Here is a 27,285-nt window from a genome sequence, read left to right as displayed (position 1 = left end):
TTCTGTCAATTTTGCATTGAAAAGTCAAACTGCGCTCCTTCCCTTCCGAGCTCTCCCATGCGCCCAAACAGTGGTTTACTGCCACATATGGGGTATCAGCGTACTCAGGACAAATTGGACAACAACTTTTGAGGTCCAATTTCTTCTCTTACCCTTGGAAAAATAAAAAATTGGGGGCAAAAATATATTTTTTGTGAAAAAATATGATTTTTTATTTTTACGGTTCTGCATTATAAACTTCTGTGAAGCACTTGGTGGGTCAAAGTGCTCACCACACATCCAGATAAGTTCCATAGGGGGTCTACTTTCCAAAATGGTGTCACTTGTGGGGGGTTTCAATGTTTAGGCACATCAGTGGCTCTCCAAACACAACATGGCGTCCCATCTCAATTCCTGTCAATTTTGCATTGAAAAGTCAAATAGCGCTCCTTCCCTTCCGAGCTCTCCCATGCGCCCAAACAGTGGTTTACTGCCACATATGGGGTATCAGCGTACTCAGGACAAATTGGACAACAACTTTTTGGGTCCAATTTCTCCTGTTACCCTTGGTAAAATAAAACAAATTGGAGCTGAAGTAAATTTTTTGTGTAAAAAAGTTAAATGTTCATTTTTATTTAAACATTCCAAAAATTCCTATTAAACACCTGAAGGGTTAATAAACTTCTTGAATGTGGTTTTGAGCACCTTGAGGGGTGCAGTTTTTAGAATGGTGTCACACTTGGGCATTTTCTATCATATAGACCCCTCAAAATGACTTCAAATGAGACGTGGTCCCTAAAAAAAAATGGTGTTGTAAAAATGAGAAATTGCTGGTCAACTTTTAACCCTTATAACTCCCTAACAAAAAAAAAAATTGGTTCCAAAATTATGCTGATGTAAAGGAGACATGTGGGAAATGTTACTTATTAAGTATTTTGTGTGACATATCTCTGTGATTTAATTGCATAAAAATTCAAAGTTTGAAAATTGCGAAATTTTCAAAATTTTCGCCAAATTTCCGTTTTTTTCACAAATAAACGCAGGTACTATCAAAGAAATTTTACCACTATCATGAAGTACAATATGTCATGAGAAAACAATGTCAGAATCACCAGGATCCGTTGAAGCGTTTCGGAGTTATAACCTCATAAAGGGACAGTGGTCAGAATTGTAAAAATTGGCCTGGTCATTAACGTGCAAACCACCCTTGGGGGTAAAGGGGTTAATAATGTATTATTATATATTATTGTTTTATTATTCTAAACATGAATTCCATGTTAATATTCTGATAATAATTATATTGATATTCTTGATTGTTATGGTACGTTGTGATATTATAGGTCAGGAGAATTACCAGATTTGGTATAAATTAGGGAATGAAGACTTCAAGCAAAATACTAGAATTAAGTTAATAAAGACTTTTCATATTTCTAAATTCAAGAGATTCTCAAAAGTTGCAAGAAGAAAAAAGCCGCTATCCAGAAGTCCCAGAAGGTAAGAATGCTATCTGATTTCTGAGTAATAATAGACTGTGTCAATTACAATTCATTTCACCACTGACAACCACGAGTGCAGTGGATGATGATCTAAACTGACAACCACGACTGCAGTGGATGATGATCTAAACTGACAACCACGACTGCAGTGGATGATGATCTAAACCGACAACCACGACTGCAGTGGATGATGATCTACACTGACAACCACGACTGCAGTGGATGATCTACACTGACAACCACGACTGCAGTGGATGATGATCTACACTGACAACCACGACTGCAGTGGATGATGATCTACACTGACAACCACGACTGCAGTGGATGATGATCTACACTGACAACCACGACTGCAGTGGATGATGATCTACACTGACAACCACGACTGCAGTGGATGATGATCTACACTGACAACCACGACTGCAGTGGATGATGATCTACACTGACAACCACGACTGCAGTGGATGATGATCTACACTGACAACCACGACTGCAGTGGATGATGATCTACACTGACAACCACGACTGCAGTTGATGATGATCTACACTGACAACCACGACTGCAGTGGATGATGATCTAAACTGACAACCACGACTGCAGTGGATGATGATCTAAACTGACAACCACGACTGCAGTGGATGATGATCTACACTGACAACCACGACTGCAGTGGATGATGATCTACACTGACAACCACGACTGCAGTGGATGATGATCTACACTGACAACCACGACTGCAGTGGATGATGATCTACACTGACAACCACGACTGCAGTGGATGATGATCTACACTGACAACCACGACTGCAGTGGATGATGATCTAAACTGACAACCACGACTGCAGTGGATGATGATCTAAACTGACAACCACGACTGCAGTGGATGATGATTCTATGATGCTAAAATGAACTGTTATCACGTTTTTATCCCGTTCCAGTGGTTTCCTATCACCTATAAAGCTTCCATGAAAGCTGGTGAACAATATGGTAATTGGAAGCTACAACCCTGACATGTGCCCTCTGTATTAGGACTAAGGACTGGTTATGGTGTTATGTTTAGCAAGGAAGAGTCATTTTAACCCTTGCTGTGCTGACAAAAGACATCACACCTTCTTCAAGACCAGTGCGGATGACATGGAGGATTCCAGAAATATCCAAGGTGATCCCATGTAAGTTCAGGTGACACTGCACAGATATTAAAGCTACATTTCATCTATGGACTTTGTTTTTCTTATCAACATTTGAATTTATGGACTTTGACACATGACACACAGATAATACAATATCTACATGCCATGCAGGCATTTATTACCTTTATTATTTATTTATAAATGTTTTTTCATTTATTACATTTATTATTTATTACTATGCCATGCATTTATTACAAAGGAATTATCATTAGTAATGAGCGAGCATACTCGCTCAAGACTGTGTTTTAAAAAAGAACCAAGAAGAAGAAGGGAAAACATCAAGATGAAGACCAGATGACATCAGATGATGATGATCGGACCTGAGTTGCTTCCATTTAGATTTTGGGAAGTATAATTATGCATTTTATATGAATATTAGTCACGGCGACCAGAACATCAATTCATATCATTATGTTATGGAGTACGTACAACAATAATTTGATATTATTATTAACATTACATTATTTTGCCAAAGAAGAAAGATGATCATATTATGATGAACGTATTTACTTTGAGGTTCCAATTAATGTCTGTCACCCTCAAAAGGGGGGAATTGTGAAATATGAATTATTGGTTATTGATTCTTATTCTCAGTTCTGTTGTGAGCACATTGCTCCGTGGAAGGTTTAGCTGACATTACATGTGTTATTCCTGGGTAGATGGTGACGCCATATAGAGAACTATACGTGCTATGTGGGACGTATATAGCCACATGACCCACAGGAAGGGGGACACATGCTTTACACGGACACCAGATGGGTACCAGATTGTACGGACAGCGGGTATGTGAGTTAACCACGTGCTTTTCATTCAGCCATGCTATTGACACAGCCAGATACAATGTACCATTCAGGATCCCAGGAAAGATGGGGAACAAACTTTGATATGGATAATTGGACAGTCTCTTTGTAACTATTTCATCTATTTTATGTTTTGCTGTAATTATGCTTTTTTTGGTGGACAATCCAACAAACCACTACATTTTTTTATAAGAAACATTGGGACCTTTTCTTTAGAGTATCGCATCTGGTAAGAAGTCCTGAATAAATAAATATACAAAATAAGTATATATTACAGGTCTCCTGTCTGACCACAATGATGACACTGTACAAGTAGCCCCCAGTAATCTGGGAGGACCCCCTTTATGTCTCAGTTTAAACAGAAATACAATGACTCAGCAATAATCTCTTTATAGAAGGTCGTGGGCATAAAAGGGTTAACGTCGGCTGTAGGGTCTGTAAGACTCGGCGGAGCCATTAGCAGGTTCTCCATGGTGGACACTCCCAGTCGTGGGGGTACACGGTGAGGAGGGTCAGAGGTCGCCTCCCCTGTGGAGAATCCCTTTAAGATTTCTCTAGTTTCTGATTTCTGTCGAATCTTCAGTGAAGTTTCAGAATAATCCACTGATTTATTGAACATATTCAGCGTTTTGCCCCCCGACCTGTCTGAGATCGAGGGGCTATAATCACAAAAGCCAGACCGGAGTCCAGATATACGAGAGTTGGACTGGAAATCTTCCAGAAAACTGGAAGCACCAGAGCTGTGCAGGGTGAGCAGAGGCCGCTCGGTGCCCACTGGTCCCGACTACCCACTGGGCCCGACTACCCCCATGTACATAAAGGGGCATGTCAGCTCATCCCAAAGAATGATGTCACCACGCCGGCATGATGACCTCACTAATCCTCACCCAGGGGCTCCGGCACCCCCAGGACGCCCTCGGGTGAACCCCAGGACTAAAGTATTCCCCTCACCCAGGAATCCGTTCAGGGTAAGGACATTATGCTCCTCCAAAGCCAGATCTCCACTAGGAAACCTTTATGTTAGAGGCGGCACACTCATACATCATTTTATGACTTCTACTCTAGTCACACATAGAGCTGCTGTCATCTTTATTAATATTTTTCTTTGCTGCCCACTGGTGGTCAGTGGTTGTATGTTACGTTCTGATATAAAACGTTTATTAAATGAAAAGAGGGGGCATCGCTAAAGAAGAATATAATGCTGCCTGCAAGGAATGCAGGACAAGAGTTAGAAGAGCTAAAGCCAGTCATGAAGTGAGGCTTGCAAGGGAGACCAAAAGCAGTAAAAAAAAAAAGGATTTGGGGGTATGTCAAAATCAAAAGAAAAAGAGATGCTATAGGATTTTTACAGGATGAAAAGGGTGAAGTGGTCAATAATGATGTTGAGAAGCCAAACTTTTAAATTCCTATTTTGCATCTGTGTTTTCTAAGAAAGCAAATGTAACATCAACTGATCTTCACGGTGCCATCAAAGAAATAATCCACACTATCTATAAACAGAAAGATGGTGAGGGAACACTGAGCTAATTTACAAGAATTTTCATCTCCTGGCCCAGATGATTTACCTCCTAGGGTACTGAAAGAGCTAGGAAATTGCAGAAGCACTAGCCAGAATCTGTGAAAAATCCTGGAGAACAGGAGAAGTCCCAGAAGACTGGAGAAGGTCTAATGTTATCCCTATCTTCAAAAAAGGAAAGATAGAGACAGGAAATTACAGGCCAGTGAGACTTACTTCTATACCAAGAAAGATCTCTGAACAAATTATTAAACAGCATACATGTAATTACTTGGATAAAAATACAGTAATTAACCAGAGCCAGCATGGGTTTGTACCAAACAAGTCATGCCAGATTAATCTAATGTCCCTCTATGATGGAATCACTGACTGGGTGGATCAGGGAAATGTGGTAGATATAGTAAATCTCAACTTCGGCAAAGCATTTCATAAAGTATCTAATACAATCCTTATTGAAAAAATGACCAAGTACGATTGACAAGGCTGCGGTTAGTTGCATTCATAACTGGCTTAGTGATTGTACTCAAAGAGTGGTAATAAATGGTTGCACATCCATTTGGAAGAGTGTTACAAGTGGGGTACCACAAGACTCTGTCCTGGCCCCAGTGTTACAAGTGGGGACCACAAGACTCTGTCCTGGCCCCAGTGTTACAAGTGGGGACCACAAGACTCTGTCCTGGCCCCAGTGTTGTTCAACATTTTTATAAATGATCTAGATAAGGGAACTGAATGTAATCTAATCAGATTTTGAGACGATGCAAAGCTAGGAGGGATAGCTAACAATAGAGAAGACAGAGAAAGGATTTAGAAGGATCTAGAGAAGCTTGAACAATGAGCAGCAAATAATAGAATAGTATTTAACAGACAGAAATGCAAGATTCTACATCTGGGCAAGAAAAACAAAAATTACATCTACAGAATGGGAGAAACAGAACTAAGCAACAGCACGTGTGCAAAAGACTTGGGTATACTAATAGATCACAGACTGCACATGAGTCAGCAATGTGATGCAGCAGCAAAAAAAGGCAAACACAGTTGTAGGATGTATTAACAGAAGCATAGAGTCTAGATCACATGAAGTCATTATTGCCCTCTACTCCTCCTTGGTCAGGTCTCATCTGGAATACTGGGTCCAGTTCTGGGCACCGCATTTCCACATTTTTAAAAAGACATTGAAAAACTGGAGCAAGAGCAGAGAAGAGCGACTAGGATGGTGAGTGGACTGCAAAGTATGTCCTATGAGGAATGGGTAAAGGATCTAGGAATGTTTAGCTGCAAAAAAGAAGGATAAAGAGGAGACTTAATAGCTGTCTACAAATATCTGAGGGGCTGTCACAGTGTAGAGGGATCATCATTATTCTCATCTACACATGGAAACACGAGAAGCAATGGGATGAAACTGAAAGGGAGAAGACACAGATTAGATATTACAAAAAACTTTTTGACAGTGACAATAACCAATGAGTGGAACGGGCGGCCATTAGAGGTGGTGAGTTCTCCTTCAATGGAAGTCTTCAGAGGCTGGACAGACACCTGTCTGAGATGGTTTAGTGACTCCTGCATTGAGCAGGGGGTTGGACATGATGATCCCGGGGTCCCTTCCATCTCTAACATTCTAGGATTCTATGATGTGATGCATTGTGGGAGATGTAATGTTTTTACCAATCATATAAAACCTCTCCATCTCCTAAGATGCAATGCACACTGTTGTATTGAGGTTTGCCCCTACTTTGGGTTCACTGTGTGGTGCTCAGCAGACGATGCAGGATTTTTTCTGCTCTTCTTCATATTCCAGGAGATATTCCGGGTAGATCTGATGCTTCTCGAACACCACAAAGATGGAGGGGCTGAAGATGTTGTCCACACAGGAGTCATAGTACTGCGAGCTGCTGCCGGGTCTCAGTGGTGGACGCTTCATTTGAGGGTTTCCCGTTACGTAGTCTCCCACCAGCACGCGAGCTACGAACATCGCCCGTGTCCCACTAGATGTCGGTGTGGAGTAGTTATGGGAGTACGAGGCGTCTCGGGCAAAGTAGCTTCCTATGGGGAGAACGACTACAGGTTACAAGAAACTCCTGAGTGATGGCGTCAGTAATATATCACACATGATGGAAAGCCGAGGCTGTCAGGACATGCTGGGAGTTGTGGTTGTACAAGGCTGGAGAGCCACAACTTGTACTTTACTGAGACGTGTTACAACTGGAAACATAGTGGTACTCACCTGTTCCAGCGCCAGACCTTGCTCCCTTCTCCTATGGCTCCCTCTTTCCGTGCCGAGTTATTCTGCATGGCATAGCTGATGTCATCACCCAAAATCTTATAAGGCCAGCTCAGGCGCCCATGTGTTGCCTGAGTATTCAGGATGGCATAGCACCCAGCTACCCTGAGCTTCTGCAGATATGCCTCACCTTCTGTAGACTCTAACGAGCCGGGTAATTATCCTCCCGGCCACTCCTGGCTGCCTTCCTGCAACAACTACTTCCTGCTGCACAACACCTGATTCCATACACCTCTCTGCTCTAGCCTCCAGCTTCATCTACTCCTTGCCTCTTCACCAGCCCATCTGCCGTCTTGCAGACCCTGCTGTCCGAGTCCTCTCTGATCCATGTGATGCTGCATCATCGCCTCGGGTCCGTGCTTCTTACACTGCCCTGGCTTCACCAGTAGAGCCCACAACACAAAGTAACTAACCGGAAAAGCTTCCTCCGTACCGATACATCATGATACTATGTAACAACATTCGTAAAAGGGACCTGCCTCCATTTAGATGCTGGGGGCATGTGACTGGCTACAAAAGTCAAGGTCGCTCTGGGTAATTGGCACCCCCCCCCCCCCCACAGAAAAACAAGCAGCCCCCCCTAGGAACTGTGGCCCACCTTGCCCATACACGGTGCCATGGGTGCCACAGATGCGCCAGTCAAAATTCTGACTGCAGATGGTTTCGATGTGCGTTCTCTCCGTGCCATGAAATGATCGGATCTCCTTCACGTCTCGTCCCGGATTCACTTTTTTCATCTGTTCCTTTTGCCTTAAAAGTAAAAAGCAAAATTACAAAACAGGGTCCCCCACCATACTGAAGAAACAGGACCCCTATCTAAGGCCCTGCCACCCAAAATGAAAGGGGCATCCTGGTACAGCGCCAGCACTTATCTACCTCCCTTTCAGGGGCACATGATTATTCCCCTCCAGATGTGAGGGTGAAGAGCGGACGTACCACTGGAACACCTGCCACAGAGTTGGGTTCTGGAGACGCCACATCCTTTTTACCTCGTGCCCGCTGACCGTCTTGAAGAAGCTGCTGACGATTTCTGAGAACTCGCTGGATGTGTTTGAGACAAGAACTTTCTACAGAGGATAGAAGAAGATGCGTGACCTCTCTTGTCCTTTGTCCTCCAGTCACACGTCATAGGGATTCCGCACACTACCTTACAGCCGATCTCCGGCATGGCCTCAGGGTCCCAGCTCTTGGGGTAGATGTCAGTGCTCATGGGGGACGTTCCTGATTTCAAGGGGGACTTAGCTGCTGCCGATCTTGTGCTGAAAGAAAAAAAAAAGGGAATAAAATGGTAACGGGGTCTCCACACCACAGCTGATTTTGATTTGATTTGTAGAAAACAAAGGCACCAAGAGAGTAATCAGAAAGGAAAGCTGCTGAGTGGATCCCATAAGGACAGTTCAGCGGGTGAGGACCCGGAAGCTCAGGGAGGTTCAGCTGTGAGTTAGTGGGAACCCTGAGACAGCACAGGAGAAGGTGGGAATCTGAGGCGACGTGTGAGCCGGACCTGGAATTATTAGTGAAGGAATAATAGACATCGCCGGGCCAGGGCACGGGCGATGCACAGAGGTCGGCCATAGTCAGCAGGAAGAATAACTTGCAAGCATGTGGTGTCTCACGATGAAAGTGCCACCATTAGTAAACCATACAACTCTGTATACCTATGCATACATACATTCATGAGGAGTTTACCTTCCTCTCAATAATTTCACATCTTCAAAGCTCAGAAATTTCGGTCTCCTGCGCACGTCTTTCTCCGTCTTGTACTGAATATTCTTCTGCTTCATTACTGAAAAGGTTAAAAAATTGTTAAAGGGAGACGTCACATTGTATCGTGGTATTCCACAGTATCTCTGTCATCCTCATTATTGACAGTCAGAGTCATCGATGCTTGGAGAAACCTCCAGCAGATGTGGTGGGATCCTCAGTCAGTGACTATAATCTCGGGATGCACGTGTGTCTATCCAGAGTCGCACATCGATCCCGCTGCCATTTATCGCACCCGTACCTCGGAAGTCGATCTCATATTTCTGGTTGCCGGCCGTGAAAGGTATAACAGCGACTGGATCAGGGAGATACACGTTCTCCAGGTCTGACGACAATATGTTGGAGCTCACTTGTTTCATATTCTAAGAGGAGGAAAAAATTTGAAAATATAATTCCTTGAAGTTCTGCTCTCTAGCACTACCCCTGCCCCCATCTATCACATGTGGGACCGGGAGACCTCTCACGCCGTTTCAGGATCCAGTTCCTGGGTGCTGCAACTCTTTCGGCCCATCCTACAGCTCCGCCCGAGGATCGCCCATTATTAATTGCCCACTTACAGATTGGCCATATTGTATCCAGCTGCCATATTCATCCCTCCAGTACCACAGCCACTCAGTGGTCAGGACATATTCAGACGGCTTCACGACCGATGATACGGTGGAGAGACGACGAACGTGGTGCCCGCCTGATCTCATGGTCAGAAAGTCAATCAGAGGAACCCTGCGGAGGATAAGTGGGAAGAAGTTACCAGGTGATTCTACATTGAGTTCCTCTTTAGTTGTCACATACACACATTATAATCTAACACTCGGTTCTGGACGACCCGTACCTGTCAACCTTTGGGTCACAGTAACATTTCTCAACCTCCTCCATGTTGGGAACGTCTTCCCAGTCAGTTCCTTTGTTAATCTGCCAGCGGTACGGCAAATAGTAATGCATTTCCGGGCAACGACCTGGGAATATAGGAGAACCGAGCGTTACCTGCACATCCAATGATCTAAGCCTAAATCTAGTTATCCTCCCGGGAGTCAAATACCTCCTAATCTGCAGTATTTCCAAAGATGTGGGATACAGATCTCCGGAACTTTGTCGGACTCCACTGAACAAGACAAGAAAAACATCATAAATTGATGAACATGATGATATCATCAGTATTTCATGTCCTGGAGACTATCACCAAAGTCATAACCAACCAAATAATATTTCAAGATGGCGCAATGGACACCAATTATGCCAGAGACCCAGGTAGGACCACTATGTGCGGTTTCGGAGACTTCACCCTGCACACTCCATGTACTTACCCCTCTTTGGTGATGTCTGAAGGTCAGAATATGTAGGCTTTGCAGTCACTAAATCTTCTCGAACACCTGCCCTCGATATCGGCTTATCATCAAGCACAGGCTGGTACCTGGGACTGGACTGGACTGGTTTTACATGAAGAACAGGTGGACCTTCTGTGGTAGAGTTTTCCAGTTTGGGATATGATGGAGGTGGGGCAGATGGGACAATGTAAGGGCTTGCTACTGGGGGAGTCACTGATTTAATGGTAGATACTGGTTGAGGGATTAATGGACTTGAGGTGATCACTGGTTTCTTCAAAGGCACAGGAGGATATATCGTAGGAGGATTAACTAATTTTACTTGAGATGATGTCGGAGCAGTGGCATTACTTTCTGAAGTGGTTACTGGTCTGATGGCTGTCAAATCAAGAGGGATTGATGGGTTGGTAAAAGATGAACTTTTCATAGAAGAATCAACTATTCTGTTTGGTCTCGAAGGTGGCACTGGCGTAACACTGGGTGGTTTAACCGTTGAGGGGGACACTGGATTATTATAATCCACAACTGACGGACCTTTGTTAGGAAGATTAACTGGTTTTCGAGGAGTATTAAATGGATGTGTGGTGGTCACTGGTGTAATGGCTGGCTTCAGCTGAGGGACAGATGTGGTGGAAGCTAGAGTCAAGAGACCGGCTGGGACTCCTGTGGACAAAATGATGGATTAATTGTTAAATTAGAAACATTTTTCTCAGCAGTATATACTTAGGGAGACCCGACAGGGGACGTACCTGGCTGAGAAGACACTTGAGGTGCAGGTGGTGATATAGTGGTTACGGTTGATGTTGGGTGGTGGATGCCTATTGACATCAATGGTGGGATAATGGGGGAAGCTCTGACCCCTGTGTGCAGCAATGAAGCCCCTCCATCATCTGACCGGGCAGGTGTAGGACTAAACCAATCTTCCATTATCTTATCAGCCTGACTTTTTGCAGGCGCAGCCTCCTCATCATCATCTCCAGACCAGCTGAGATACCGCTCTCCATTCTCTGACATTGCTCGGCTGCTTGATCTTCCCCGGAAATTGGACCCTAAAATGAATTGCAATATTATAAATATCTGAAAAATCATTCAGCCTCATAATAGGGCTGTAATACAAGCAAATGTGATCCAAAATGGAGTATCGAGAAGGGGCGAAGGTTCAGGGAGAAGTTTTAATTAATCACTGGGGTTCCAAAGGGATCAAATACATACAGTGGGTACGGAAAGTATTCAGACCCCTTTACATTTCTCAGTCTTTGTTTCATTGCAGCCATTCGGAAAATTAAAAAAAGTTCATTTTTTTCTCATTAATGTACACTCTGCACCCCATCTTCACTGAAAAAAACAGAAATGTAGACATTTTTGAAAACTGAATAAAAAAGAAAAGCTGAACTATCACATGGTCATAAGTCTTCAGCCCCTTTGCACAGACTCTCATATGTAAGTCCCATGCTGTCCATTTCCTTGTGATCCTTCTTGAGATGGTTCTCCTCCTTCATTGGAGTCCAGCTGTGTGTAATTAATCTGATAGGACGTGATTCGGAAAGGCGCACACCTGTCTATATAAGACCTCACAGCTCACAGTGCATGTCAGACCAAATGAGAATCATGAGGTCAAAGGAACTGGCCAAGGAGCTCAGAGACAGAATTGTGGCACGGCACAGCTCTGGCCAAGGTTACAACAGAATTTCTGCAGGACTCAAGGTTCCTAAGAGCACAGCGGCCTCCATAATCCTTAAATAGAAGAAGTTTGTGACCACCAGAAGTCTTCCTAGACCTGGCCGTCCAGCCAAACTGAGCAATCGTGGGAGAAGAGCCTTGGTGAGAGGTAAAGAAGAACCCCAAGATCACTGTGGCTGAGCTCCAGAGATGCAGTAGGGAGATGGGAGAAAGTTCCACAAAGTCACCTATCACTGCAGTCCTCCACCAGTCATGCCTTTATGGCAGAGTGGCCCGAAGGAAGCCTCTCCTCAGTGCAAGACATATGAAAGCCACATAGAGGTTACTAAAAACACATGAAGGACTCCCAGACTATGAGAAATAAGATTCTCTGGTCTGATGAGATGAAGATAGACTTTTTGGTGATAATTCTAAGCAGTATGTGTGGAGAAAACCAGGCACTGCTCATCGCCTGCCCAATACAATCCCCACAGTGAAGCATGGTGGAGGCAGCATCATGTTATGGGGTGTTCTTCAGCTGCAGGGACAGGACGACTGGTTGTCATTGAAGGAAACATGAATGAGGCCAAATACAGAGAGATCTTGGATGAAAACTTCTTCCAGAGTGCTCTGGACCTCAGACTTGGCTGAAGGTTCACCTTCCAACAAGACCATGACCCTAAGCACACAACTAAAATACAAAAGGAGCGGCTTCAGAACAACTCTGTGACCATTCCTGACCGGCCCAGCCAGAGCCCTGACCTAAACCCAATGGATCATCTCTGGAGAGACCTGAAAATGGCGTCCACCAACGTTCACCATCCAACCTGACGGAACTAGAGAGGATCTGCAAGGAAGAATGGCCGAGGATCCCCAAATACAGGGGTGAAAAACTTGTTGCATCATTCCCAAGAATATTCATGGCTGTACGAGCTCAAAAGAGGCTTCTACCCAATACTGAGCAAAGGGCCTGAAGACTTATGATCATGGGATATTTCAATTTTTCTTTAATAAATTTGCAAACATTTGTACATTTCTGTTGTTTTCAGACAAGATGGGGCAGAGTGAACATTAATGAGGAAAAATGAACTTTTTTGAATTTACCAAATGGCAGCAATGAAACAAAGAGTGAAAAAAGTAAAGGGGTCTGAATACTTTCCGTACCCACTGTATAACCTCCTGCAAACTATAATATCAGTATATATAAAGCTTCCACCAGAAATACGTAGTGGCACCTGCTCTATCTCCTTGTCGGCCTCGGCTCTTGCTTCGTGTTTCATTCTGAGAATCGCCTTTCTTATTATTCCTGTGTCTTCCTCTTCCTTTTCCTCGGCCTCTCCGTGCTGCAGGGTTTCCCTTCTCCTCACTCTTCTTTCCCGATTCACTCAGTGACTGGAAGCGTTCATTGTGCTTCACCGTGCAAAGCATCTGAAAGTTCTGTACCGAAACCTGAGACATTCGAGAGCGGGCGAGTAACAGGTCAGCGCTGGACTCCAGGAGGTGATGAGAGCGAATACACTGCCGCCGATTACATTCTCCTCGTGTGAAAAAACCGCAAACGTGAAGTCGCGAACAAGCCTGACCGAGATCACAAGTATCATGTAGATACTTCACACAAATCTGCAGGAGAAGAGGAAGATACATTGGTATACGTAAACCACAGTATTATAGCAGTTATATTCCTGTATACAGGAGCAGTATTATAGTAGTTATATTCTTGTACATAGGGGCAGTATTATAGTAGTTATATTCTTATATATAGGAGCAGTATTATAGGGGCAGTATTATAGTAGTTATATTCTTGTATATAGGAGCAGTATTATAGGGGCAGTATTATAGTAGTTATATTCCTGTACATAGGAGCAGTATTATAGTAGTTATATTCTTGTACATAGGAGCAGTATTATAGTAGTTATATTGTGTACATAGGAGCAGTATTATAGTAGTTATATTCTTGTACATAGGGGCAGTATTATAGTAGTTATATTCTTGTACATAGGAGCAGTATTATAGTAGTTATATTCTTGTACATAGCAGTATTATAGTAGTTATAGTCTTGTACATAGGAGCAGTATTATAGTAGTTATATTCTTGTACATAGCAGTATTATAGTAGTTATATTCTTGTACATAGGAGCAGTATTATAGTAGTTATATTCTTGTACATAGGAGGCAGTATTATAGTAGTTATATTCTTGTACATAGGAGCAGTATTATAGTAGTTATATTCTTGTACATAGGGGCAGTATTATAGTAGTTATATTCTTGTACATAGGGGCAGCATTATAGTAGTTATATTTTTGTACATAGGAGCAGTATTATAGTAGTTATATTCTTGTACATAGGGGCAGTATTATAGTAGTTATATTCTTGTACATAGGAGCAGTATTATAGTAGTTATATTCTTGTACATAGGAGCAGTATTATAGTAGTTATATTCTTGTACATAGGGGCAGCATTATAGTAGTTATATTTTTGTACATAGGAGCAGTATTATAGTAGTTATATTCCATAGGGGCAGAACTATAGTAGTTATATTCTTGTACATAGGGGCAGTATTATAGTAGTTATATTCTTGTACATAGGGGCAGTATTATAGTAGTTATATTCTTGTACATAGGGGCAGTATTATAGAAGTTATATTCCATAGGAGCAGCATTATAGTAGTTATATTCTTGTACATAGGGACAGTATTATAGTAGTTATATTCTTGTACACAGGGGCAGTATTATAATAGATTTTGTGGGTAAGGATATTGAGGTTGGTTAATGATTAAAATTAAAATGTACCAATCCCTTATCTTGTTGTCAGTTTCCATTCTATTCTCTTTTTAGAAGCTGATTAATGCACGTTGTTCTTTCACCTGACACATTGTATGAATCATATGCAGAATGATTCTTATTGTCATGGGGACACCGCAACAGAGAATGGCCAGAAAATTATGGCATCTGGTTTCACAAACTCCTGCACTGGTTGGAAGTTCTTCACCATCTTATTAAACAATGCAGTTTTTTTTCCTTGCTGGCAGCGCAATGGTTAGGCTACGTTCACATTAGCGTTTCCCGACGCTGCGTCGGGAAACGCGGGGAAACGCAGCGGCGACGCACGCGTCATGCGCCCCTATGTTTAACATAGGGGACGCATGCGTTTTTCTAGGTGCGTTTTCCGACACGTGCGTCGATTTTGACGCTAGCGTCGGACGCAAGAAAACGCAACAAGTTGCATTTTTCTTGCGTCCGATTTTCGTCAAAAAACGACGCACGCGTCGCAAAACGCGCGCATTTTTTCGTGCGTTGCGTCGCCGACGCAGGGCGGCGCAACGCTAGTGTGAACGTAGCCTATATCTGTTCTGTAGAAGCTCAGGAGCTCTTCACCCAGGATTGTCTCAGCTGTTCAGTGTTGGCCACTACTCTCTGCTATATATACTCACATCCAGCACTTAGGGATTGCCAGTGTTAGTTTTTACTGCCTGGTTCTGGAGTTGGAGGTGAAGTTTGTGGTGTGAGTAGGTGTTTGGATTATTTTGCAGGAGATAGTTGCTTGGAGTTTATGTGCACATCCTCATCCTCTCCTATTTGTTTTCTCCTTTCTATACCTCCCGTGTTCTACTCTGTTTGGTGAGTGTATTTTGTATGATTGTAATTTTTATTCATCCCAGTACATCTTCACTTGTTTGAATAGTTAGTGTTATCCTATACACTTTGATCTTACAGCTCCTTGGGTGGGGAAGGGGACAAATAAGGTTTAACATAACAGGATAGCAAGGTACGCGACTCCTGCATCTACCCCTTTAGGAGTAATCTGGCAGACAGGGATAGACTAGAGCTCCCCTAGTTTAAAGGATTGGGTAGGCGCCCACAGTCCCTAGTCACTGACACTCATACTTTGCTCACAGATTTGTTATTATCGCTACTGTGTTGCACTGACCTCCGGCAGCATCTGGTTGTCATTCTGGTAGAGGAGAACCTTTAGCTCATCTTCATTCAGTCCGCTGACCCCTTGGGCTTTTAAGGTGGACTGGTTATGACTTGATAAAATGTCATGTGAGAATTTGCACTGAAGGCTGGAACAGAATTAAGACATAAAACTTCATGCTGAGATGCTTTATCTAAACCAATGTATGATAATGACAGCGCACTTCTCATTTTTAAACACTTTCTCACATGTAACAATATATTCAAAATAAAAAAATTCTACTCTACTTGTTATAAACCCTCTATGCCAATCATACAAGAGTGGGATACTCACTGGTCACCGATAATAATCACCAGTCACCACCTCCTGTCCTGTACATTACTCCCCGGTCATCACCTCCTATCCTGTACATTACTCCCGGTCACCATCTCCTGCCCTGTACATTACTCCCCGGTCACCACCTCCTGTCCTGTACATTACTCCCCGGTCACCACCTCCTGTCCTGTACATTACTCCCCGATCACCACCTCCTGTCCTGTACATTACTCCCCGGTCACCACCTCCTGTCCTGTACATTACTCCCCGGTCACCACCTCCTGTCCTGTACATTACTCCCCGGTCACCACCTCCTGTCCTGTACATTACTCCCCGGTCACCACCTCCCGTCCTGTACATTACTCCCCGGTCACCACCTCCTGCCCTGTACATTACTCCCCGGTCACCACCTCTCGTCCTGTACATTACTCCCCGGTCACCACCTCCTGTCCTGTACATTACTCCCCGGTCACCACCTCCTGTCCTGTACATTACTCCCCGGTCACCACCTCCTGTCCTGTACATTACTCCCCGGTCACCACCTCCCGTCCTGTACATTACTCCCCGGTCACCACCTCCTGTCCTGTACATTACTCCCCGGTCACCACCTCCTGTCCTGTACATTACTCCCCGGTCACCACCTCCCGCCCTGTACATTACTCCCCGGTCACCACCTCCTGTCCTGTACATTATTCCCCGGTCACCACCTCCCGTCCTGTACATTATTCCCCGGTCACCACCTCCTGTCCTGTACATTACTCCCCGGTCACCACCTCCCGTCCTGTACATTACTCCCCGGTCACCACCTCCTGTCCTGTACATTACTCCCCGGTCACCACCTCCCGCCCTGTACATTACTCCTCGGTCACCACCTCCTGCCCTGTACATTATTCCCCGGTCACCACCTCCCGTCCTGTACATTACTCCCCGGTCACCACCTCCCGTCCTGTACATTATTCCCCGGTCACCACCTCCCGTCCTGTACATTACTCCCCGGTCACCACCTCCCGTCCTGTACATTATTCCCCGGTCACCACCTCCCGTCCTGTACATTACTCCCCGGTCACCACCTCCTGTCCTGTACATTATTCCCCGGTCACCACCTCCCGTCCTGTACATTATTCCCCGGTCACCACCTCCTGTCCTGTACATTACTCCCCGGTCACCACCTCCTGTCCTGTACATTACTCCCCGGTCACCACCTCCTGTCCTGTACATTACTCCCCGGTCACCACCTCCTGTCCTGTACATTACTCCCCGGTCACCACCTCCTGTCCTGTACATTATTTCCCGGTCACCACCTCCTGTCCTGTACATTACTCCCCGGTCACCACCTCCCGTCCTGTACATTATTCCCCGGTCACCACCTCCCGTCCTGTACATTATTCCCCGGTCACCCACCTCTTGCACTTGCCCTGCAGGTAGTATCGGCACAGGTGCAGCTTGTCGCACTCCTCCTCTGTTTCATCCTTCAGATATTTAGGGCAGATTCTCACAGGGTTTCGGGCCAGAACAAGATCCCCAACCAACGAGAACTTCTGGGGTTCATCACGCAGAATTTGCTCAATCTGCTCTGGAGGAAGCTTCAAGAATCCAGACAACTGATCTCTGGGAATCCGACCACCTTGTGAGCAAAGCAGCTTGGTCAGAAAAGCGGTGACTGTGGGGTCCGACATGGCACCAGGGCCTTTATATTTGGGCCTTATAGAATAAGACCTTCTTTAGCTGTGTGTCTGGAGAGACTGTGTAACCTGATGGCTGAGATGCTTATTCATCCTGAAGAGGGAGGATCCTGCACAGGTCAGCCGAGAAACGAAACTGGAACACAGGGCTCCCAGGATCTGACTGTCACCATACAGCATCAGCTGAGCAAGCAGGACAGGAGGAGTGGTACTGTGCAGTGTATATATACAGGAGGAGTGGTACTGTGCAGTGTATATATACAGGAGGAGTGGTACTGTGCAGTGTATATATACAGGAGGAGTGGTACTGTGCAGTGTATATATACAGGAGGAGTGGTACTGTGCAGTGTATATATACAGGAGGAGTGGTACTGTGCAGTGTATATATACAGGAGGAGTGGTACTGTGCAGTGTATATATACAGGAGGAGTGGTACTGTGCAGTGTATATATACAGGAGGAGTGGTACTGTGCAGTGTATATATACAGGAGGAGTGGTACTGTGCAGTGTATATATACAGGAGGAGTGGTACTGTGCAGTGTATATATACAGGAGGAGAGGTACTGTACAGTGTATATATATAGGAGGAGTGGTACTGTGCAGTGTATATATACAGGAGGAGCGGTACTGTGCAGTGTATATATACAGGAGGAGTGGTACTGTGCAGTGTATATATACAGGACAGGAGGAGTGGTACTGTGCAGTGTATATATACAGGAGGAGTGGTACTGTGCAGTGTATATATACAGGAGGAGAGGTACTGTACAGTGTATATATACAGGACAGGAGGAGTGGTACTGTGCAGTGTATATATACAGGAGGAGTGGTACTGTGCAGTGTATATATACAGGAGGAGTGGTACTGTGCAGTGTATATATACAGGAGGAGTGGTACTGTGCAGTGTATATATACAGGAGGAGTGGTACTGTGCAGTGTATATATACAGGACAGGAGGAGTGGTACTGTGCAGTGTATATATACAGGAGGAGTGGTACTGTGCAGTGTATATATACAGGAGGAGTGGTACTGTGCAGTGTATATATACAGGAGGAGTGGTACTGTGCAGTGTATATATACAGGAGGAGAGGTACTGTACAGTGTATATATATAGGAGGAGTGGTACTGTGCAGTGTATATATACAGGAGGAGCGGTACTGTGCAGTGTATATATACAGGAGGAGTGGTACTGTGCAGTGTATATATACAGGAGGAGTGGTACTGTGCAGTGTATATATACAGGAGGAGTGGTACTGTGCAGTGTATATATACAGGAGGAGTGGTGCTGTGCAGAGTATATATACAGGAGGAGTGGTGCTGTGCAGTGTATATATACAGGAGGAGTGGTACTGTGCAGTGTATATATACAGGAGGAGTGGTACTGTGCAGTGTATATATACAGGAGGAGTGGTACTGTGCAGTGTATATATACAGGAGGAGTGGTACTGTGCAGGGTATATATACAGGAGGAGTGGTACTGTGCAGGGTATATATACAGGAGGAGTGGTACTGTGCAGTGTATATATACAGGAGGAGTGGTACTGTGCAGTGTATATATACAGGAGGAGTGGTACTGTGCAGTGTATATATACAGGAGAAGTGGTACTGTGCAGGGTATATATACAGGAGGAGTGGTACTGTGCAGGGTATATATACAGGAGGAGTGGTACTGTGCAGTGTATATATACAGGAGGAGTGGTACTGTGCAGTGTATATATACAGGAGGAGTGGTACTGTGCAGTGTATATATACAGGAGGAGTGGTGCTGTGCAGTGTATATATACAGGAGAAGTGGTACTGTGCAGAGTATATATACAGGAGGAGTGGTACTGTGCAGTGTATATATACAGGAGGAGTGGTACTGTGCAGTGTATATATACAGGAGGAGCGGTACTGTGCAGTGTATATATACAGGAGGAGCGGTACTGTGCAGTGTATATATACAGGAGGAGCGGTACTGTGCAGTGTATATATACAGGAGAAGTGGTACTGTGCAGAGTATATATACAGAAGGAGTGGTACTGTGCAGTGTATATATACAGGGGGAGTGGTACTGTGCAGTGTGTATATATACAGGAGGAGTGGTACTGTGCAGAGTATATATACAGGGGGAGTGGTACTGTGCAGTGTGTATATATACAGGAGGAGTGGTACTGTGCAGTGTATATATACATAGGAGGAGTGGTACTGTGCAGTGTATATACAGGAGGAGTGGTACTGTGCAGTGTATATATACAGGAGGAGTGATACTGTGCAGTGTATATATACAGGAGGAGTGGTACTGTGCAGTGTATATATACAGGAGGAGTGGTACTGTGCAGTGTATATATACAGGAGGAGTGGTACTGTGCAGTGTATATATACAGGAGGAGTGGTACTGTGCAGTGTATATATACAGGAGGAGTGGTACTGTGCAGTGTATATATACAGGAGGAGTGGTACTGTGCAGTGTATATATACAGGAGGAGTGGTACTGTGCAGTGTATATATACAGGAGGAGTGGTACTGTGCAGGGTATATATACAGGAGGAGTGGTACTGTGCAGTGTACATATACAGGAGGAGTGGTACTGTGCAGTGTATATATACAGGAGGAGTGGTACTGTGCAGTGTATACAGGAGGAGTGGTACTGTGCAGTGTATATATACAGGAATGGTACTGTGCAGTGTATATATACAGGAGGAGTGGTACTGTGCAGTGTATATATACAGGAGGAGTGGTACTGTGCAGTGTATATATACAGGAGGAGTGGTACTGTGCAGTGTATATATACAGGAGGAGTGGTACTGTGCAGTGTATATATACAGGAGGAGTGGTACTGTGCAGTGTATATATACAGGAGTGGTACTGTGCAGTGTATATATACAGGAGGAGTGGTACTGTGCAGGGTATATATACAGGAGGAGTGGTACTGTGCAGTGTACATATACAGGAGGAGTGGTACTGTGCAGTGTATATATACAGGAGGAGTGGTACTGTGCAGGGTATATATACAGGAGCAGTGGTACTGTGCAGTGTACATATACAGGAGGAGTGGTACTGTGCAGTGTATATATACAGGAGGAGTGGTACTGTGCAGTGTATACAGGAGGAGTGGTACTGTGCAGTATATATATACAGGAGGAGTGGTACTGTGCAGTGTATATATACAGGAGGAGTGGTACTGTGCAGTGTATATATACAGGACGAGTGGTACTGTGCAGTGTATATATACAGGAGGAGCGGTACTGTACAGTGTATATATACAGGAGGAGTGGTACTGTGCAGTGTACATATACAGGAGGAGTGGTACTGTGCAGTGTATATATACAGGAGGAGTGGTACTGTGCAGTGTATACAGGAGGAGTGGTACTGTGCAGTATATATATACAGGAGGAGTGGTACTGTGCAGTGTATATATACAGGAGGAGTGGTACTGTGCAGTGTATACATGAGGAGTGGTACTGTGCAGTGTATATATACAGGAGGAGTGGTACTGTGCAGTGTATATATACAGGAGGAGTGGTACTGTGCAGTGTATATATACAGGAGGAGCGGTACTGTGCGGTGTATATATACAGGAGGAGCGGTAATGTGCGGTGTATATATACAGGAGAGGAGTGGTACTGTGCAGTGTATATATACAGGACGAGTGGTACTGTGCAGTGTATATATACAGGAGGAGCGGTACTGTACAGTGTATATATACAGGAGGAGTGGTACTGTGCAGTGTACATATACAGGAGGAGTGGTACTGTGCAGTGTATATATACAGGAGGAGTGGTACTGTGCAGTGTATACAGGAGGAGTGGTACTGTGCAGTATATATATACAGGAGGAGTGGTACTGTGCAGTGTATATATACAGGAGGAGTGGTACTGTGCAGTGTATACAGGAGGAGTGGTACTGTGCAGTGTATATATACAGGAGTGGTACTGTGCAGTGTATATATACAGGAGTAGTGGTACTGTGCAGGGTATATATACAGGAGGAGTGGTACTGTGCAGTGTATATATACAGGAGGAGAGGTACTGTGCAGTGTATATATACAGGAGGAGTGGTACTGTGCAGTGTATATATACAGGACAGGAGGAGTGGTACTGTGCAGTGTATATATACAGGAGGAGTGGTACTGTGCAGTGTCTATATACAGGAGGAGTGGTACTGTGCAGTGTATATATACAGGAGTGGTACTGTGCAGTGTATATATACAGGAGGAGTGGTACTGTGCAGTGTATATATACAGGAGGAGTGGTACTGTGCTGTATATATATATATAGGAGGAGTGGCACTGTGCAGTGTATATATACAGGAGGAGTGGTACTGTGCAGTGTATATATACAGGAGGAGTGGTACTGTGCAGTGTATATATACAGGAGGAGTGGTACTGTGCAGTGTATATATACAGGACAGGAGGAGTGGTACTGTGCAGTGTATATATACAGGACAGGAGGAGTGGTACTGTGCAGTGTATATATACAGGAGGAGTGGTACTGTGCAGTGTATATATACAAGAGGAGTAATACTGTGCAGTGTATATATACAGGAGGAGTGGTACTGTGCAGTATATATATACAGGAGGAGTGGTACTGTGCAGTGTATATATACAGGACAGGAGGAGTGGTACTGTACAGTGTATATATACAGGAGGAGTGGTACTGTGCAGTGTATATATACAAGAGGAGTAATACTGTGCAGTGTATATATACAGGAGGAGTGGTACTGTGCAGTATATATATACAGGAGGAGTGGTACTGTGCAGTGTATATATACAGGACAGGAGGAGTGGTACTGTGCAGTGTATATATACAGGACAGGAGGAGTGGTACTGTACAGTGTATATATACAGGAGGAGTGGTACTGTGCAGTGTATATATACAAGAGGAGTAATACTGTGCAGTGTATATATACAGGAGGAGTGGTACTGTGCAGTATATATATATACAGGAGGAGTGGTACTGTGCAGTGTATATATACAGGAGGAGTGGTACTGTGCAGTGTATATATACAGGAGGAGTGGTACTGTGCAGTGTATATATACAGGAGGAGTGGTACTGTGCAGTGTATATATACAGGAGGAGTAATACTGTGCAGTGTATATATACAGGAGGAGTGGTACTGTGCAGTGTATATATACAGGAGGAGCGGTACTGTGCAGTGTATATATACAAGAGGAGTGGTACTGTGCAGTTTATATATACAGGAGGAGTGGTACTGTGCAGTGTATATATACAGGAGGAGTGGTACTGTGCAGGGTATATATACAGGAGGAGTGGTACTGTGCAGTGTATATATACAGGAGGAGTGGTACTGTGCAGTGTATATATACAGGAGGAGTGGTACTGTGCAGTGTATATATACAGGAGGAGTGGTACTGTGCAGTGTATATATACAGGAGGAGTGGTACTGTGCAGTGTATATATACAGGAGGAGTGGTACTGTGCAGTGTATATATACAGGACAGGAGGAGTGGTACTGTGCAGTGTATATATACAGGAGGAGTGGTACTGTGCAGTGTATATATACAGGAGGAGTGGTACTGTGCAGTGTATATATACAGGAGGAGTGGTACTGTGCAGTGTATATATACAGGAGGAGTGGTACTGTGCAGTGTATATATACAGGAGGAGTGGTACTGTGCAGTGTATATATACAGGAGGAGTGGTACTGTGCAGTGTATATATACAGGAGGAGTGGTACTGTGCAGTGTATATATACAGGAGGAGAGGTACTGTACAGTGTATATATATAGGAGGAGTGGTACTGTGCAGTGTATATATACAGGAGGAGCGGTACTGTGCAGTGTATATATACAGGAGGAGTGGTACTGTGCAGTGTATATATACAGGACAGGAGGAGTGGTACTGTGCAGTGTATATATACAGGAGGAGTGGTACTGTGCAGTGTATATATACAGGAGGAGAGGTACTGTACAGTGTATATATACAGGAGGAGTGGTACTGTGCAGTGTATATATACAGGAGGAGTGGTACTGTGCAGTGTATATATACAGGAGGAGTGGTACTGTGCAGTGTATATATACAGGACAGGAGGAGTGGTACTGTGCAGTGTATATATACAGGAGGAGTGGTACTGTGCAGTGTATATATACAGGAGGAGTGGTACTGTGCAGTGTATATATACAGGACAGGAGGAGTGGTACTGTGCAGTGTATATATACAGGAGGAGTGGTACTGTGCAGTGTATATATACAGGAGGAGTGGTACTGTGCAGTGTATATATACAGGAGGAGTGGTACTGTGCAGTGTATATATACAGGAGGAGAGGTACTGTACAGTGTATATATATAGGAGGAGTGGTACTGTGCAGTGTATATATACAGGAGGAGCGGTACTGTGCAGTGTATATATACAGGAGGAGTGGTACTGTGCAGTGTATATATACAGGAGGAGTGGTACTGTGCAGTGTATATATACAGGAGGAGTGGTACTGTGCAGTGTATATATACAGGAGGAGTGGTGCTGTGCAGAGTATATATACAGGAGGAGTGGTGCTGTGCAGTGTATATATACAGGAGGAGTGGTACTGTGCAGTGTATATATACAGGAGGAGTGGTACTGTGCAGTGTATATATACAGGAGGAGTGGTACTGTGCAGTGTATATATACAGGAGGAGTGGTACTGTGCAGGGTATATATACAGGAGGAGTGGTACTGTGCAGGGTATATATACAGGAGGAGTGGTACTGTGCAGTGTATATATACAGGAGGAGTGGTACTGTGCAGTGTATATATACAGGAGGAGTGGTACTGTGCAGTGTATATATACAGGAGAAGTGGTACTGTGCAGGGTATATATACAGGAGGAGTGGTACTGTGCAGGGTATATATACAGGAGGAGTGGTACTGTGCAGTGTATATATACAGGAGGAGTGGTACTGTGCAGTGTATATATACAGGAGGAGTGGTACTGTGCAGTGTATATATACAGGAGGAGTGGTGCTGTGCAGTGTATATATACAGGAGAAGTGGTACTGTGCAGAGTATATATACAGGAGGAGTGGTACTGTGCAGTGTATATATACAGGAGGAGTGGTACTGTGCAGTGTATATATACAGGAGGAGCGGTACTGTGCAGTGTATATATACAGGAGGAGCGGTACTGTGCAGTGTATATATACAGGAGGAGCGGTACTGTGCAGTGTATATATACAGGAGAAGTGGTACTGTGCAGAGTATATATACAGAAGGAGTGGTACTGTGCAGTGTATATATACAGGGGGAGTGGTACTGTGCAGTGTGTATATATACAGGAGGAGTGGTACTGTGCAGAGTATATATACAGGGGGAGTGGTACTGTGCAGTGTGTATATATACAGGAGGAGTGGTACTGTGCAGTGTATATATACATAGGAGGAGTGGTACTGTGCAGTGTATATACAGGAGGAGTGGTACTGTGCAGTGTATATATACAGGAGGAGTGATACTGTGCAGTGTATATATACAGGAGGAGTGGTACTGTGCAGTGTATATATACAGGAGGAGTGGTACTGTGCAGTGTATATATACAGGAGGAGTGGTACTGTGCAGTGTATATATACAGGAGGAGTGGTACTGTGCAGTGTATATATACAGGAGGAGTGGTACTGTGCAGTGTATATATACAGGAGGAGTGGTACTGTGCAGTGTATATATACAGGAGGAGTGGTACTGTGCAGTGTATATATACAGGAGGAGTGGTAATGTGCAGGGTATATATACAGGAGGAGTGGTACTGTGCAGTGTACATATACAGGAGGAGTGGTACTGTGCAGTGTATATATACAGGAGGAGTGGTACTGTGCAGTGTATACAGGAGGAGTGGTACTGTGCAGTGTATATATACAGGAATGGTACTGTGCAGTGTATATATACAGGAGGAGTGGTACTGTGCAGTGTATATATACAGGAGGAGTGGTACTGTGCAGTGTATATATACAGGAGGAGTGGTACTGTGCAGTGTATATATACAGGAGGAGTGGTACTGTGCAGTGTATATATACAGGAGGAGTGGTACTGTGCAGTGTATATATACAGGAGTGGTACTGTGCAGTGTATATATACAGGAGGAGTGGTACTGTGCAGGGTATATATACAGGAGGAGTGGTACTGTGCAGTGTACATATACAGGAGGAGTGGTACTGTGCAGTGTATATATACAGGAGGAGTGGTACTGTGCAGGGTATATATACAGGAGCAGTGGTACTGTGCAGTGTACATATACAGGAGGAGTGGTACTGTGCAGTGTATATATACAGGAGGAGTGGTACTGTGCAGTGTATACAGGAGGAGTGGTACTGTGCAGTATATATATACAGGAGGAGTGGTACTGTGCAGTGTATATATACAGGAGGAGTGGTACTGTGCAGTGTATATATACAGGACGAGTGGTACTGTGCAGTGTATATATACAGGAGGAGCGGTACTGTACAGTGTATATATACAGGAGGAGTGGTACTGTGCAGTGTACATATACAGGAGGAGTGGTACTGTGCAGTGTATATATACAGGAGGAGTGGTACTGTGCAGTGTATACAGGAGGAGTGGTACTGTGCAGTATATATATACAGGAGGAGTGGTACTGTGCAGTGTATATATACAGGAGGAGTGGTACTGTGCAGTGTATACATGAGGAGTGGTACTGTGCAGTGTATATATACAGGAGGAGTGGTACTGTGCAGTGTATATATACAGGAGGAGTGGTACTGTGCAGTGTATATATACAGGAGGAGCGGTACTGTGCGGTGTATATATACAGGAGGAGCGGTAATGTGCGGTGTATATATACAGGAGAGGAGTGGTACTGTGCAGTGTATATATACAGGACGAGTGGTACTGTGCAGTGTATATATACAGGAGGAGCGGTACTGTACAGTGTATATATACAGGAGGAGTGGTACTGTGCAGTGTACATATACAGGAGGAGTGGTACTGTGCAGTGTATATATACAGGAGGAGTGGTACTGTGCAGTGTATACAGGAGGAGTGGTACTGTGCAGTATATATATACAGGAGGAGTGGTACTGTGCAGTGTATATATACAGGAGGAGTGGTACTGTGCAGTGTATACAGGAGGAGTGGTACTGTGCAGTGTATATATACAGGAGTGGTACTGTGCAGTGTATATATACAGGAGTAGTGGTACTGTGCAGGGTATATATACAGGAGGAGTGGTACTGTGCAGTGTATATATACAGGAGGAGAGGTACTGTGCAGTGTATATATACAGGAGGAGTGGTACTGTGCAGTGTATATATACAGGACAGGAGGAGTGGTACTGTGCAGTGTATATATACAGGAGGAGTGGTACTGTGCAGTGTCTATATACAGGAGGAGTGGTACTGTGCAGTGTATATATACAGGAGTGGTACTGTGCAGTGTATATATACAGGAGGAG

At 44.3% G+C, this 27,285-nt stretch overlaps 1 protein-coding gene across 3 annotated transcripts; it reads right to left on the bottom strand.

Moving 5' to 3' along the window:
• Window positions 1-2,751: 2,751 nt before the first annotated feature.
• On the bottom strand, window positions 2,752-18,009 carry LOC138674969 (protein mono-ADP-ribosyltransferase PARP12-like). 3 transcript variants are annotated; one of them, XM_069762852.1, is made up of 14 exons: window positions 17,633-18,009; window positions 15,929-16,064; window positions 13,238-13,622; window positions 11,093-11,392; window positions 10,326-11,006; window positions 10,061-10,123; window positions 9,854-9,977; window positions 9,582-9,744; window positions 9,266-9,386; window positions 8,950-9,046; window positions 8,408-8,519; window positions 8,197-8,327; window positions 7,859-8,010; window positions 2,752-7,022 (listed from the first exon to the last, which is right to left on the bottom strand). In XM_069762852.1, the coding sequence occupies exons 1-14, from the start codon at window positions 17,905-17,907 to the stop codon at window positions 6,733-6,735; spliced, it is 3,030 nt and encodes a 1,009-aa protein (XP_069618953.1). In that variant the 5' UTR covers window positions 17,908-18,009; the 3' UTR covers window positions 2,752-6,732. The 3 variants fall into 3 exon arrangements, with proteins under 3 accessions (XP_069618953.1, XP_069618955.1, XP_069618954.1); XM_069762854.1 differs by having other exon boundaries at window positions 10,878-11,006; window positions 17,633-17,965; XM_069762853.1 differs by having other exon boundaries at window positions 6,888-7,022; window positions 8,250-8,327.
• Between the last annotated feature and the right edge of the window lie 9,276 nt (window positions 18,010-27,285).

This window comes from Ranitomeya imitator, chromosome 4 (genome assembly GCF_032444005.1).
Source record: "Ranitomeya imitator isolate aRanImi1 chromosome 4, aRanImi1.pri, whole genome shotgun sequence".
Classification (NCBI taxonomy): Eukaryota; Metazoa; Chordata; class Amphibia; order Anura; family Dendrobatidae; genus Ranitomeya; species Ranitomeya imitator.
Note: the sequence above shows the minus strand (reverse complement) of the source record. Positions and strands in the feature narration are given on the sequence as shown.